Here is a 14,254-nt window from a genome sequence, read left to right as displayed (position 1 = left end):
CTTTTCTCCTTAGTTCTGCTAAATTTTTAAGATTTGTTACATTTTCCTGATTTTTGTTTTAAAAGTAACACTGAGGCGATATTCATTAAGATTATGTGCTTTAATAACTCTGGAATGACAAAAGAAGGCTGCACTTGGATGTCGGAACGGTAAATTACATGTATTTCGGAGATATCTTTTTTTGCATTAAATGAATACTTTCAAGGTTAGTGAATGTTTTAGTGCCCCACACTAACTGGAAATAGTTTAAATGCGAGCTAAATATTGAATTTTATACCAGCATCTTAGTTTTTGTGGGAAGTTGTATCTTAGAAGGCCTATAACAACAGTGATTTGAGCTATTTTTTTTTTTCAAGATATAATTGGCATGATATTCCCATGTCATACTGGCAGAAAATATAACCCCGAGGCATTTAAACTGCTCAGCAATGTCTACAGCCCGCGAGTTTAATATAATATTATCGTGCGGTGCGATAACTTTATTTTTCGGCCTAAATATGACAGGTTTGGTCTTACTCTCGTTTATTTGCATCAGGTTAACTGCAGACCAGACCTCAAGAGCTTTCATTGTGGCATTACATTGTTTGATAAGTTCATGAACATTATCACCTGAAAAAAATACGCTCGTATCATCGGCATAGATGAAAAACTTTGTATTATCGCTAATGTTGACAATATGGTTTAGGTAAATATTGAAGAGTAGAGGCCCTAGCGTACTCCTTCGGGGGACACCGCAGAAGAGCGGCTTCGGTTCAGACCGTATACCATTTATGAACACCACTTCCCGTCTAAACGACAAATAAGAACTTAACAGCGAGAGCACTTTTCCTCGCATGCTATAGTAGTGTAATTTATTTAGTAAGATTTTATGATTTACCAGGTCAAAAGCCTTTGAAAAGTCCACAAATACAGCAATGGCAATAGCTTTGTTTTCGGGTTGCTTTATTATATATTATTTTTGTTGGAGTAATGCAAGTTCAGTTGATTTGCTTTTGCAGAAGCCAAACTGAAATGGTGTTAGCAAGTTAAATTTATGGATGAAATTTGACATTCTTAGATGGAGCATTTTCTCAAATGCTTTCCAAAACACTGGCAAAACAGAGATTTGTCTGTAGTTGGCGAGGGCGTTGTGATCTAATTTTTTGTAAAGAACAACAACTTTTGCTAATTGCATTTTTTTCCGGAAAAATTGCAGTTTCTAAACAGATGTTAAAGATGTGAGCAAGTATGGGAGCAATTATATAAACTGCATGCTTGACTGGCCGTATTTGGATACCATCAATGTCAAAGCTACTGTCATTGTTAAGATTTGTTATCACCGACACTACTTCGTCTACCGTTACTGGGTGCAGAAAAATTGTTTCATCATTCTGAATTCGAACATATTTGCAAGCGTCAGATCCGGCACCACGTGTTACAGCACGGGTAGCCAAGCTCGTTAAAAGAGCATTGAATACATTAGCAAGTGCAACGCCTGAAACTTTCTTTCCATCAATATTTAATTTTCTTAATGCAGTGCGTGAAATACAGATGTTTACAGATATTTGCAGATAGAAAAAAACAGCTGCCAGCGGCACCGAGAAACACAGACAGAACTTCGTTGTCGTCTTCGTCTCCTCCCACTCGTTCCATCGCTCACTGTCGTCGCCGTCGACCCGCTTCAGGATCCCCGCCTGCTGAAACGCCGTCTCGGCGTTTTGTGGCGACGTACGAGAGTCGTGATAAGGCTGAAGGCGGCAGACGTGGACTATGTCGGTGGTGGCACAAGGGTACGATGGCGAGGTCGCAAGGAGACCAATTTCATAGTTCACGTCGGTGACACGGCGCACAACACTGTAAGGGTCACGCTAGTGAGAAAGAAGCTTCTCGGAGAGACCGACGCTGCGAGAGGGCGTCCAGAGAAGGACGAGTGATCCTGGGGTATATTCGACTACCTGGTGACGGCGGTCGTAGGCGGACTACTGGGAAACTTGAGAGGCATGAAGCCGACTACGAGCTATTTGGCGCGCCTGCGTGGCCTGGGCGATGGCGTCCTGAGTGTAAGCAGTGGTGGGTACTCAAAAAGGCGGCATGAGTGTGTCCAAAGGCAAAGTGGGATGCCTACCAAATAAAGGGGCAGGGCCGAGGAGCAGGGCCCCAGATAAAGGGGGTGTCGTTCTTAAGAAGGTTGGTGAGGGGACGAGCGATCCCGGCGAAATCTTTGATAAAACGGCGAAATTACGAGCAAAAGCCGACAAATCTGCGCACATCTTTCGACGATCTTGGAAGAGGAAAGTACTTCACGGCTTTAATTTGGCGGGATCTGGGCGTACACCAGAAGCGTCAACAAGGTGTCCGCGAATAGTGAGTTGGCGGCGACCGAACTTGCATTTCGATGAGTTCAGCTGAAGTCCGGCGTTACGGAACAGTGTCAGAATATTGGAGAGGCGCTCGAGTTGCGTGGCAAAAGTAGGCGAGAAAACCGCACCGTCGTCTAGGTAACAAAGGCACGTAGACCACTTAAAGCCGCGAAGAGGGAGTCCCTCATTCGTTCAAAGGTAGCCGGGGCGGTACAGAGTCCGAACGGCTTGACTTTAAACTAGTATAAGCCATTAGGCATCACGAAGGCGGTCTTTTCGCTGTCCTTTTCATCAACGCAATTTGCCAGTACCCCGACCGAAGATAATTGAAGAGAAGTACTTCACGCCATGGAGGCAATCTAATGCATCATCGATCCTCGGGAGACGATATGCGTCTTTTTTTTGTGATGTGGTTGAGGTGCCAATAATCAGCGCAGAAGCGCCAGCTGCCGTCCATTTTTACCAGGACGACTGGTGAAACCCAAGGGCTTGACGAGGGCTCGACGATGTCTTTTTCGAGCACCTTGTCCAACTCTTGATTTATGACGGTGCGTTCGGCGCTGGACACTCGGTACAGACGTCTGCGGAGAGGAGCGAAATCACCTGTGTTTATGCGATGCGTCACCACACAGGTACGGGCTAAAACACGGGTATCAAAGTCGAAGATGTCGCGAAAAGATAAGAGGCGCCTAAGATCGTGAGCTTGCATCGACGGTAGGTCAGATGTGATCATGACGGCGTAGTCGTCCGTTCGTTTCTCTATTGATGGGGCCACAGGCAACTGGCATTGATGAGTGGAAGGTAAGCAGCTGTCCACCACTGAAATGACCCATTCGGCAGCAGGGCACAGCGTGGCGAGTGAGATGCCTTGCGGGAGCGGTTGGACGGACGAGCCAAAGTTTATGACCGGAAGGTACGCTCGGTTTGCCGACATTGTAAAGACTGTGTGCGGCGCAATGCGTCGCGTGAGGTCGACATCAAGTTCCGGAGTGACTACGTAGTGACCACCAGATACAGGGGGAACAGATAACAAAGAAATGTAAGTTGCGGCTTGAGGTGGTCGACGGACAAAGTCGACAGCACAAAGGCGAGGTATAACAGGGGACGGCGGCTCAGCAGAAAGAGGAAGGTCAAGCTGAACAACAGTAGTGGCGCAGTTGATTAGAGCTGAATGCTGAGACAGGAAGTCCAGGCCAAGAATGACTTCATGAGGGCACTGGTCCAGAACGGAGAATAGAACGGATGCATGGCGGCCGGATATGGTCACACGGGCTGTGCATGGTCCAACCACAGGAGGCGTACCGCCGTCGGCAACGCGGACAACGGCTATAGGTGCAGGGGTCAGTACGTTTCGGAGGCGGTGTCGTGGTGTTCAACTCATGACGGATACGTGCGCACCTGTATCGACGAGGGCTCTCAGAGGCACTCCATCGACATGAATGGCGAGCAAATTATGGTGTGCGCGAAGGGCTAAGCGAGGATTTTGTGACTGGGGCTGTACTGCAGCATCACCTCCCGGCACTGCAGGGTCTAGTTTTCTGCTTGCGGGTGTCCGTAGGGGCCAGGGGAGGAGCGACGGCGTTGGGGAGAACGAGACTGTCGACGCAGAGGCGACGGGGAGCGGCTGTCGCGGGGCATCTGGCCGTCGACTGTAGCACTGTGCTGGGCTGGAGGGCGCGTGAAGTGGCTGGGCTGTTCGTGGTCGCGGTGGGAGCTTAGAGGACGGTATGTGCTACGACGGGTCCAATAATTGCGACAGTGACGGGAGATGTGGCCAATGCGATGGCAGAGGAAACAAATGGGCCTGTCGTCGGTTGTCCGCCACTCGTTAGGGCTTCGTCGACGTAGAATGAAGTACGAAGGTCGTCCAGGAGCAATCGCAGTGATTTCGGGTGGTGGTGCAGGCCGTACGGGGCTGACGGGCTGGAGACCAAGGTTTGCAAGCTCTTGACGGACGACCGCTAGTACCAGAGAGATTACCATAGAGGCAAGTAGTTGTCGCCATCAGGTAGATGCAGGGAGGCAGGGGACATAGCTTCGAGCTCCCGCAGGATGATGCGCGTCACATTTTTTGGAGGCGCTGGAGTTTCCCGGTACCGCAGGTCTTCACATGAGGAAGTCGCAGCCTTGTTGGGGAGGCGTGTGTACGGCTGGCTAATTAATACGCCTGTTTTTGCCTTCCTCGAAGCGTCGACATTCCTTAATAATTCCGTCGACTGTAGTTCAGTTCTTGTATACGAGGAAGTGGAAGGCATCGTCGGCGATTCGCTTCAATACGTGGCCCACTTTGTCAGACTCGGGCATGTTGGTGTCAACTTTGTGGAAGAGGCCAACACGTCCTGAATGCACGAAACATAGGACTCCGTAGAAGTTTGAGTTCGGGAGCCAAGGTCCCTCTTAGTGGCAAGCTTTCGGCCGACCGACCGAAAAGTTTCATGGTTCTTTGTCTTCCCTTCTTTCCATGCACCAGACGTGTCCCGTCGGTGACGGCTTGAAAGCTGAAGGTCTAGCCGACAATATTCCACTTCTTTGCAGCGGAGTTGCCACGTCAGAGATGTTCTTGCAGGGAATGCCAGGCAACAACAGATGATTGGCAGTTGATATGAACTGAAGCTTTATGTTCAAGAATTTACACATTTACAACAATTTGAATGCCAACAGCGCAAACGACGCAGACAAAGTAGAAGAAAACACAGGACTTCTTCTACTCTGTCTGCGTCGTTTGCGCTGTTGGCATTCAATATGGACCACCAACTCGCCCGTTTGGCTATAGTGTTGATTTACAACAAGTTGAGCAGGGAACACAAGAACATGGAACTAGCTAACACTAGGGGAGGCCCCTACTCGGCTTAGCCGAAGATGTGTTACATCTGACCGTAGCCTAGAACCCCTTTTCCTGGCTCCGGGACCCAGTTTTAAAGACCTATGGGCCCGACCCACATTCTTCAGCAACCAATCGTGCCAAACTCTTAATACGATTGGTTAGCCGCCATGTGGTCCACCCTCCAATTTCCATAAGGCACATAACGCTCTCATATATATACATAGTGTATAAGGGTCGGGTCCCAGCGGCTGTAGGTACTCACGCGTTCGTACATGTGGATCCAGTCGTCGACGTCTATGTTGTCGGCACCAGAAAATGTCCCAGGGTCACTAGGGGGATAAAGAACGAGTGATGACATGGCCGGTGGTGATGTTGGCTAGGAGGCGTTTTGGGTCATCATTAGCGAAGGCAGCTGGCGGCCGCCGCGGAGCTCCGTCGTCGGCAGGCGTAGGGGAAATCCGCACCTCCACCAAATATGTTGCGGGAAAGGATACATTAAGACATTTACAGATCGAAAAGAACAGCTGCGAGCGGCACTGAGAAACTGACAGAACTTCGTTGTCGTCTTCGTCCCCTCCCACTCGTTCTATCGCTCATTGCCGTCGTCGTCGACCTGCTTCAATATCGTCACTGAGACACTTCACTGGGCCCTTGTTTCCTTGCCTGAATTTGATATTGGTTCATGAGGAAACAATCGCTAACAATATCCTTTTACCGACAATTATTCCTGATACGCAGACATGTCTTTGCAAGTTGATCGTAATCTCTTAAAATTTGCTCCTCGATGCATCACATTATCTACCCCTCCTGCTTTTTCTCAGTTCCTCTTCTGTTTTTCCCCTCTCAGGAATAGCCAATGCTAAACGGATTTCCTTCTATATCCATCAGATGTGTCGTGCGTAGAGCGCACACACCTATTTAATCGTGCTTGAACTGCTGTCCTACTTCTTTGCGCTCTCTTTCTACCCCTTAGTATGTTTATATGACTGATCCTTGTGTTACACTTCTTTTGTATAATTTTTTTCCTTGACCGCCGAATGGCTACTTAGCTGGTTTCAGCCTCCATTATTACTTTCTTTTTTACTGCCAGCTAATCTTACGTCCAGAATCTTCGCGGAGTGGCTGAAAAAGCTACTGCAGGGCCCGCCAGCCGATCTCTGGTCCCACCAGTAAAAGTTTCGAGGTTCTGTCTTCCCTTCCTTCCATGCACCAGACGTATACCGTCGGTGACGGCTTGAAAGCTGAAGGTCTAGCCGACAATATTCCGCTTCTTTCCAGCGGAGTTGCCAAGTCAGAGATGGTCTTGCAGGCAATGCCAGACAACAACAGATGACTGGCAGGGGATATGAACTGAAGCTTTAGGTACAAGAATTTACATATTTACAACAAGTTGAGCAGGAAACACAACAAATGGAACTAGCTAACACTAGGGGAGGCCCCTACTCGGCTTAGCCGAAGATGTGTTAAATCTGACCGTAGCCGAGAACCCCTTTTCCTGGCTCCGGGACCCAGTTTTAAAGACCTATGGGCCCGACCCACATTCTTCAGCAAGAAATCGTGCTAAACTCTTAATACGATTGGTTAGCCGCCATGTGGTCCACCTTCCGATTTCCGTAAGCTCTCTCAAATATACATAGTGTAAAAACGACAACATTTTGACTTCAATATCGCATATTCTGTGAATGGACCCACAAATGGATTGGCTTCCTGAGTTACGTGCCACGCCCCACACCTCAACTGTATTAGACAAACTCTCTCCCCTATGAAAGAAAAGCGAAACACACAAAAACAGCATAGCAAGACACTTCCCCGGGTAGGCCTGTCCCCCCAGGACCCGTTGCCTTTACTGTTCTCTGAATTAGGGCAATTATTAAGGCGGAAGCCTTTAATGCCTCATCGTTGTAAGCAGGAGTTGTCGACAGAAATGTCACGCTTTTCAATTGGTCGAAACGGTCGTGACGTCACAGCGCGCGAATTTCAAACGGGGCCAATTGTACTTTGGCTAGTAAGCATGCAACCAATTACAGGGATTGTATAGTGATGCTCCAAGTAAGTGGAAATGAGTTGAGTTAATTGCTTAATTACCTAATTAACCTTTCTAGTCAGGTCGGATAAATAAACAAAACCGAGTAGGAAACTCGTCGAGCTCGGGAATCGAACCCCGGTCTCCGGAGCGCGAGACGACCACGCTACCACTCCGTCATGCCAGCTCTTTTTTTTTGTCTTCATTGCCTGTTTTGACAGATTACAACAGATGATAAACAGATGTTCTGCGCTGCACTCTCAAACATCAAGAGCGGACATGTGTTTCACTCGCTTGAGAAAATCAAAACTGTTTCAGGGAACACAACTCTCCCATCAACTCGATAACATCATCTCCAAAACATAGCTCCTTGTACACTTCACGTAGCTTAAATATGTTTTCTTTGAAGTAATCGCGGACAGAACGCGCATGTTCATCACAGTGTCGTACAGCCATCCTGCTTCGCCAAATACTGTGCAGGCCAAGCAGGAAAATTACATCATATTTATAAAGATCCGGCTTAACGTCCAGGAATCGTATCCCATACGGCGTCAAGGGTAAATCTTTCTTTATTGTACGCTGGAGCACGTCCCAAAAGAGCAGCGCATCCCAGCAATCAATAAAGACGTGTTCTATTGACTCTGGTTTATGACACAACAAGCAGTCAGCACCATATGGTAGAAACAATCCCTTCTCATCCATCCATGTTTTAACCAGCAACGTCCCAGCGTGTAACTTGAAGAAAAACGTCTTCGCACCCGCTGGCACCACCATTTTTCGTACTCTTTTTAAAACATTTCCTGCTTGGCCTCCACTATAGAGATCGATAGATTGGCTCCGGGAAGACAGAGTCCAGCAAATCTTTTAACAATTTCTTACGCGTAACATTAGAAAGATATTCCAAACTGAAGCGCGCATTAAGAAACCGGAAAGCAAAGACCACTTCTTTCAAAAACCTACTTGCACTGTATCTCATCCCATCCACACTGTAAATAACATAGTTTGGCAAAGCAGAAGAAAGCCTCACTTGAATAAACGTCCGCAGAAAAGGGTCGCGTTTATCTCGAAGAAACAGAAATCTTGACACCACCTGCCTCAGGTACAAGTGTGGCAAGGAAAGACCCCTTTTCTCAAACGCAGAAATAAATTATCACGTTTAGTCCTCTCCCATGAGGACTGCCAAACAAAAACTGCGAAGAGACGATGAAACTTTTGAATACTAAGTCTAGAGCATGAAAGGACCTGCAACAAATAGCACACTTTTGAAACCAGATATACATTGCATATGTTTGCGCGCGTGAATACACAGTTCCTTTCCCGACCATTTCTGTGCACGCGTGGAGAGTTCTTGAATTTTCTCCTTCCAAAAGTCATCGTTATCTCGATACTTGTCAAGAGGTACACCTAGGTATTTCGGAGGAACATGTGACCATTTTACACTTGCATGAAACAAAGGCGCTGATGCCCAATTCCGATGCCAAAGGCCCGCACACTTGTCCAGTTTAACAACGCTATTGGTTACATCACAAAACCTACGAACAACCGACATCGCATGTTCTATGCTACTGTGGTCGCTACAGAAAACTGCCACATCATCGGCATAAGCCAATACTTTAATTTCACATGCTTCCAATTCGAAACCACGAATACAGCTGTTATTTATTACATTTCGGCAAAGTGGCTCCAGGTACAAAGAGAAAAGTAGCGGTGACATTGGGCAGCCTTGCCGCACGGATGCTCTAACGGCAATTCTGTCTGTGAGCTCTCGGTTAACAACCAGATTCGTGGTACAGTTACTATAGGCCATTTTAACCCCTTTTAAAGTAAGTTCTCCAACACAGACATGTTCGAGGATTTTAAAAAGAATGTCATGACATACACGGTCAAAGGCCTTCTCTAAATCAATTTGCAACATTGCGACTCGATGGTTTGGAATGAACAAAGGATGTTGACCGGATGTTGACGAGAAAGGCGTAAAACCGAAGGGCCGATGGCGTTCTGTGGACTCCCTGGCAGTGTTGCAAGACGCTGTCGCGTTCCACTCTTAGAAGCGAATCTTAACATCTTAACCACACATCAGTGACACAAGCAGCAACACTGCGCTTAAGGCTTTCGCCTTACCGCACTTTAAGTCAACAAAGTGCCCCCCGAATTTTGGCCCCAACAACAGCTGCGACCGTCTGGAACAACCGGGAGCGCCGAACCACGTTCCTATATGAATCGGAACACCGAGGACTGCGGACCCAGCAGCCGCCCCCCGGAGTTCGGCCAGTGTCACAACGCAACTGGCCTTCGCTCTGTTCGGAGGCGTTTCCTGCGTACGCCCGTTTCCCAACAACCGCTGATGTTCCGGCTTTAGAGCTTTGGTGGTGTCACCGGACACCAGCCAGCCGCACTGTCGTCAACTCCCATTCATCCGGGCGCGCCCGGACCCGCTTTGTCTAGCAGTGTTCCCTTTTCAAAGGAGCTGTCGAACCTTTGAACCTTCGAACGAAGCGTTCGCAGCTAGATTGAGCCGCATCTGGCATCCGTCAAGACATGGCGAGTCGTCGTAGGGCGACAACAGTGTCGGTGCTAACACTTTTATGGCCCCTTGACGTCTTCGCGACGCGGCCCTGTCGCGAAACAAACACCGGCGACCCGCGTCTTTCCCCGAAAGGGGACAAAGGGAGGCTTGGGCGAGTCGGCCGCTCCCTCTCTGGCTGCTGCCCGCCTGCAGCGCCACCTGCTGCCTCCCGCTGGAGGGGGGTCGCGGGGCGGGGGGGAGGGGGGGGGAGGGCCTCCGGCAGTGACGGGACACATGAGAAAGAAAGACGGACGCTCGTAATGATTGCGAAAGCGTAAACATGAGGACGGGTGCCAGCCATCATCACTAACGCCTTCTTGGGATCAGCAGGGGCTCACTGATCCCTTACACCACCCTTTCACTAGAATGGATGCCGTGTCGTCCAAACCCTCTGCGAATGCCTGTCCCACACACTTCCCTGTTTATTTCTTCCACTTCGAAGCCCTTATCCAAGCTTGACTTATCTCCCCATTAACAATCACCGCATTCCTGTCAGCCTCTTCGTACCGTCTTAGTACCTCCGGTAATGCAGTGTGCACACCACGGTTTGCACATGCTTTACGGTTGCCTTTCTATCGTCAACTCTGTGCGGTAATCTTTCCACCACTTATGCAGCGCCACTGTTGAGGACATCGTTCAGTCCCGGTGCTACAGTTGCCACAGCAACTAACACGTCCTGCGACTGTTTTGCCTTCCGTATTGCTTAGCACCGCCTCCTTTGTCCTCCCTGGGAAAGTCCCGATTGATGCTCGCCTGTCTCCGTTTGCCTGCTCTATTATCTCTATTATGTTTCTCTGTTATCTCTATTATGTTTGATACACCAGCCGTATGCACCTGAGTACTCCGTCTCCCTCCTGACTTCAGGTTTCTGCGTCCTGTTGTCACTGGGGTGGTTTTGTCCTGTCCCCCTGTTGGTTCTGACTGCGACCTCCTGTCTGGAATAGCTCTCCATAGTATCTAGGGTTTTTAGCTCCAACCTCTGAATAACCGTCCCTGTCTAAGCATGCTGTCTAAGACCTGCTTTATTCCCGCTGCCCACACAAGTGCAGGCCCCATCCACGTAGGTAGCCGTGGAATGTCCGCCATAGCAGAATCCGATGGCGGTGTCCGCCATTTTTTCTTCCATATCTGCGTCTAGTTTTCCAGGTAGGGTATTTACACAAGATGGTGATGTGGCGTTTTCTTCGCAAACTGCCGAGGTTTGCACTGCCAGATATGCGCATAAACTCCGAAGTAATAAGGTCCCCGGATGAACGGTCCGCCGAGAAAGCTCGCTCTAAGAAAAAAATCTCCCGAAGTGAAAAATTACCGTAAGAATTAATTATCCCACAGCCCACTTGGTAAAGAAATTGCATTTTTTATTCGACTCTTGCTTGGGTCGGAAAATCGATGAAAGCATGAAGCATTTTTCAGTACCAGATCGTAGCAGCGTCTTGCACTACCCATTCTGAAAATAAATACCGCAGCCTGTAAACGAACGCTGGGACAAGTATAAAACATTTAGCGCTCTGCTTACCGTTACACCACATCTGCTATCTCGTACTCCTACCTTACAAACGCTGGCGCAAGGGCGTAGCTGCTTCTAAATGCACTGAATGGCGGCTATCTGGTGGCTCATCATTAGAAAGGCTTACTGTCACTTTTTTCGTGCTTAAAAGGTTGGGACCTGGACACTTCACCTGACTTGTCCCACCCCGGCCCTAGTGAAGGTCAACATCCGGGTCGAGTCGGAACCCAGAAAAAAAGAGGACGAGCCGTTGCGAATCTCATGCAAGATGGGCAACTTTGTCGTAGAGAAGCCTAACGAAGGGATCATCTATGCCAAGGTCACCAAGGGCAAGAAGGTGGTCCTGGACGCCGTGGTCATCGCCACAGTTTACTCCCCGCAGGACGATCCCAACGTGATAAAGATCCGCCTTCATGACAACGGAAGTCGTAAGTGCTATTGCTAGATATGGTAATAAGCATTCGACCCTCTTTCCCAGTGTAACATTTACAGCGGCTAAAAAGCTGGACTTGCCTCATTAAACAAGGACTGCGCTCGGACTTTGTCCTGCATCTTTTCGTCTCAACTGTTTGTGGTGAGCCACACAAGAAAGTTGAACGAATTGCAAAACACCTGAAACTACCTTATAACAACACAAGCAGGGGCATATCATGCTAGTAAAAGATCAAAAGACGTGATAAAAAGAGAATACGAGACTATCGAATTTCTTCTTTTGATGTCCAAGGTTTGTGTTAATTCTCTAATAATGATTCTGAAAAGCCCGAAGCACATGATGCGGATTTTTCTCATAACCAAAGTCCCTCAATGCTCTGAACCATAAATAACAAACTGTTACGTCTGTTTCATGGACTTTTCCTGTTTTCCCGTCTTCCTGGCATTGTTCCTGCTTATTTGCATCTTCCTCTGTCTCTCTCTTTCTTCCTTCTACTTTCTCGCCTTTTTTGCTTGGTATTTTCCTTCCTTCTTTCCTTACTTCCTTTCTTGCTCCTTCCTTTAGTCCTCCTTCCATCTTTTTTCCATCCTTCCTTCTTTCCTACCATGTTCCTTTCTTTCTCTTTTGTCTGTCTGTCTTCCTTCGTTGCTTATTTCTGTTGCCATGTGCCTTTCCTCAACTGTTTCGCAGACGCCGACGTCCACCCCAATGACGGAACCTACAGCGCCTACTTCGCCCAGTACAGAGGCAAGGGACGATACGTCGTCGTGGCGGAGGTCTCTAACCAGAAATCTACGCACCTGGCCTACCCTATTCGTAGCTCGAGCACTTTCCTCACCACGCATTTCCTTCATGCGGCGACGGGTGAGTTTCCATGAGCTCGGTACATTAACCCGCTGAGACACTCGCATAAGCTCCACACGTACTAAGGAGCCAACTTGAGACCTGGCTGTAATCACGCGGGCTGCCCCTCATTGGATTGGAGAAACTTTATTGATATAACACATCAATGGGGCGCGATGAATGGCCCCCTAACGGAGTGCGACCTTTCCCACCCAGTGCGCAAGCTTGGCTTGCGTGTTCTCGTGAGGCTCCCTCAGGAGCTTTAGCCAGGCCTCCCGGGAGGGAACCGGACGAAGGTCTTTTGGAGGTGGATTTTCCTTACAGCCCCATAGGATATGTTCGTCTGTTGCTATGTTACCGCAGTGTAAGCAGTTGGGATTGATGGGTTGTGTGATAATTTTAGACATAAGAATGGGGGTCATGACTGTCCAAGTTTGGGCCCTACGTAGGTTTCTGGCTTGTTTTCTTTAAAAATATTATGGTGAGGTGCAGGGTAAAGTATCCGCGCCTCACGCAGCTGATTGGTCATTTCTCGATAAGTGAAAGTTTCGTTGATGTGGGACTCCGGGACACTCCCCGATCCCTCCCGGTTTGCTATAGCTCGGGCATATCGGTTCGCCTTCTCGTTTCCCGCATTTCCCTCGTGTGCAGGGACACAAACAATTTCTACGCGGCTCATTATTTGGCTGTATTTGATTAGTCCTGCGGCTGCAGAGCAAATCAGGCCTTTGTTATAATTTTGGATTGCAATCGTAGAGTCGGTAATTATTGTGCCTACGCTCTCGTCCCTGAGAGCTAAGGCAATGGCTACTTCTACGGCTTTGGTTGCTGAAGTTACTGTTGCTATAGCAAAGAACCTGAGCTAGTCTTCTGTCGCTCGCACCATGGTGGCAAAGTACTTGTCTTCCTTTGCTCGGGCCGCGTCCACATAAACTGCAGCTGGGTCGCTACTGTATTGGTCTTCGATTCTTTGAGCACGGTGCGCTCTCCTAGCTGCATGCCTTTCCACCGTCATGTTTTTTGGGAGAGGTAGGATTTTAATGTGCTGTCTGTGATCGGCAGCATCTCACTGCAGCTAGGGACGAACACCGGCTCCATCCCTAGTCTGTATAGTACCATACGGCCTGCAGTAGAAGCTGAGAGCCTCAATATTTGTGCTTCCTTATGCGCCTTTATCAGTTCTGGTGTGTTGTATATGCCCAGTTCGAGTAGCTTTTCAGTCTTGGTGTATCTGGGAAGGCCCCGAACTGTTCTCTAGACCGTTCTAGTGGTCGCATTAACCGATTCTACCTCTCTTGCCTTCAGGTTGCAGTAGGGTAGAGAGTATGTAATGCGGCTGATTATAAAGGCTTGCACTATACGGCAGAGATATTGCTCCTTCATCCCCCTATGTTTATTAGCTACTGTTCTGAGTAGTCCTAGTACTTGTACAGGGTTCTCCGTCGGATCGGTGACCTCGACTATGAAGTCATCCCCGACGCCACGACAGCATCTCAGCGACGCCGCCCACGCCCGGAAGTCGTACATGTCGTACGCCTGAAGCCATATTATGAACGCTAAAGCACTCGAAGTTTTATTTTCCGTGTTTATTTTCATTTTAAAGCATCGAGACGATGCTTCTTTGGAAGGGGGGTAATGCCACGTATCATTGTATTGTTTGTTCGTTCACGCTCAAGGCTGCAGGAAAGGGCTGTTATCATTTTTGTTCGTGACGCGAGA

General features: G+C 48.5%; 1 protein-coding gene across 1 annotated transcript in view; it reads left to right on the top strand.

Annotated features, from left to right (window-relative positions):
* Window positions 1-14,254, top strand: part of LOC149346289 (calcium-activated chloride channel regulator 3A-1-like) — a 297,787-nt gene that overhangs the window by 217,136 nt on the left and 66,397 nt on the right. Inside the window, exons 10-11 of the mRNA XM_089541280.1 lie at window positions 11,411-11,687; window positions 12,383-12,556. Of these exons, the coding sequence (XP_089397406.1) occupies window positions 11,411-11,687; window positions 12,383-12,556 (451 nt within the window). The remainder of the gene's footprint in view (window positions 1-11,410; window positions 11,688-12,382; window positions 12,557-14,254) is intronic.

Source organism: Amblyomma mixtum, chromosome 4, assembly GCF_055824585.1.
Source record: "Amblyomma mixtum isolate Tamu chromosome 4, ASM5582458v1, whole genome shotgun sequence".
In the NCBI taxonomy this organism is placed as follows: Eukaryota; Metazoa; Arthropoda; class Arachnida; order Ixodida; family Ixodidae; genus Amblyomma; species Amblyomma mixtum.
This window is presented reverse-complemented; position numbering and strand designations above follow the sequence as displayed.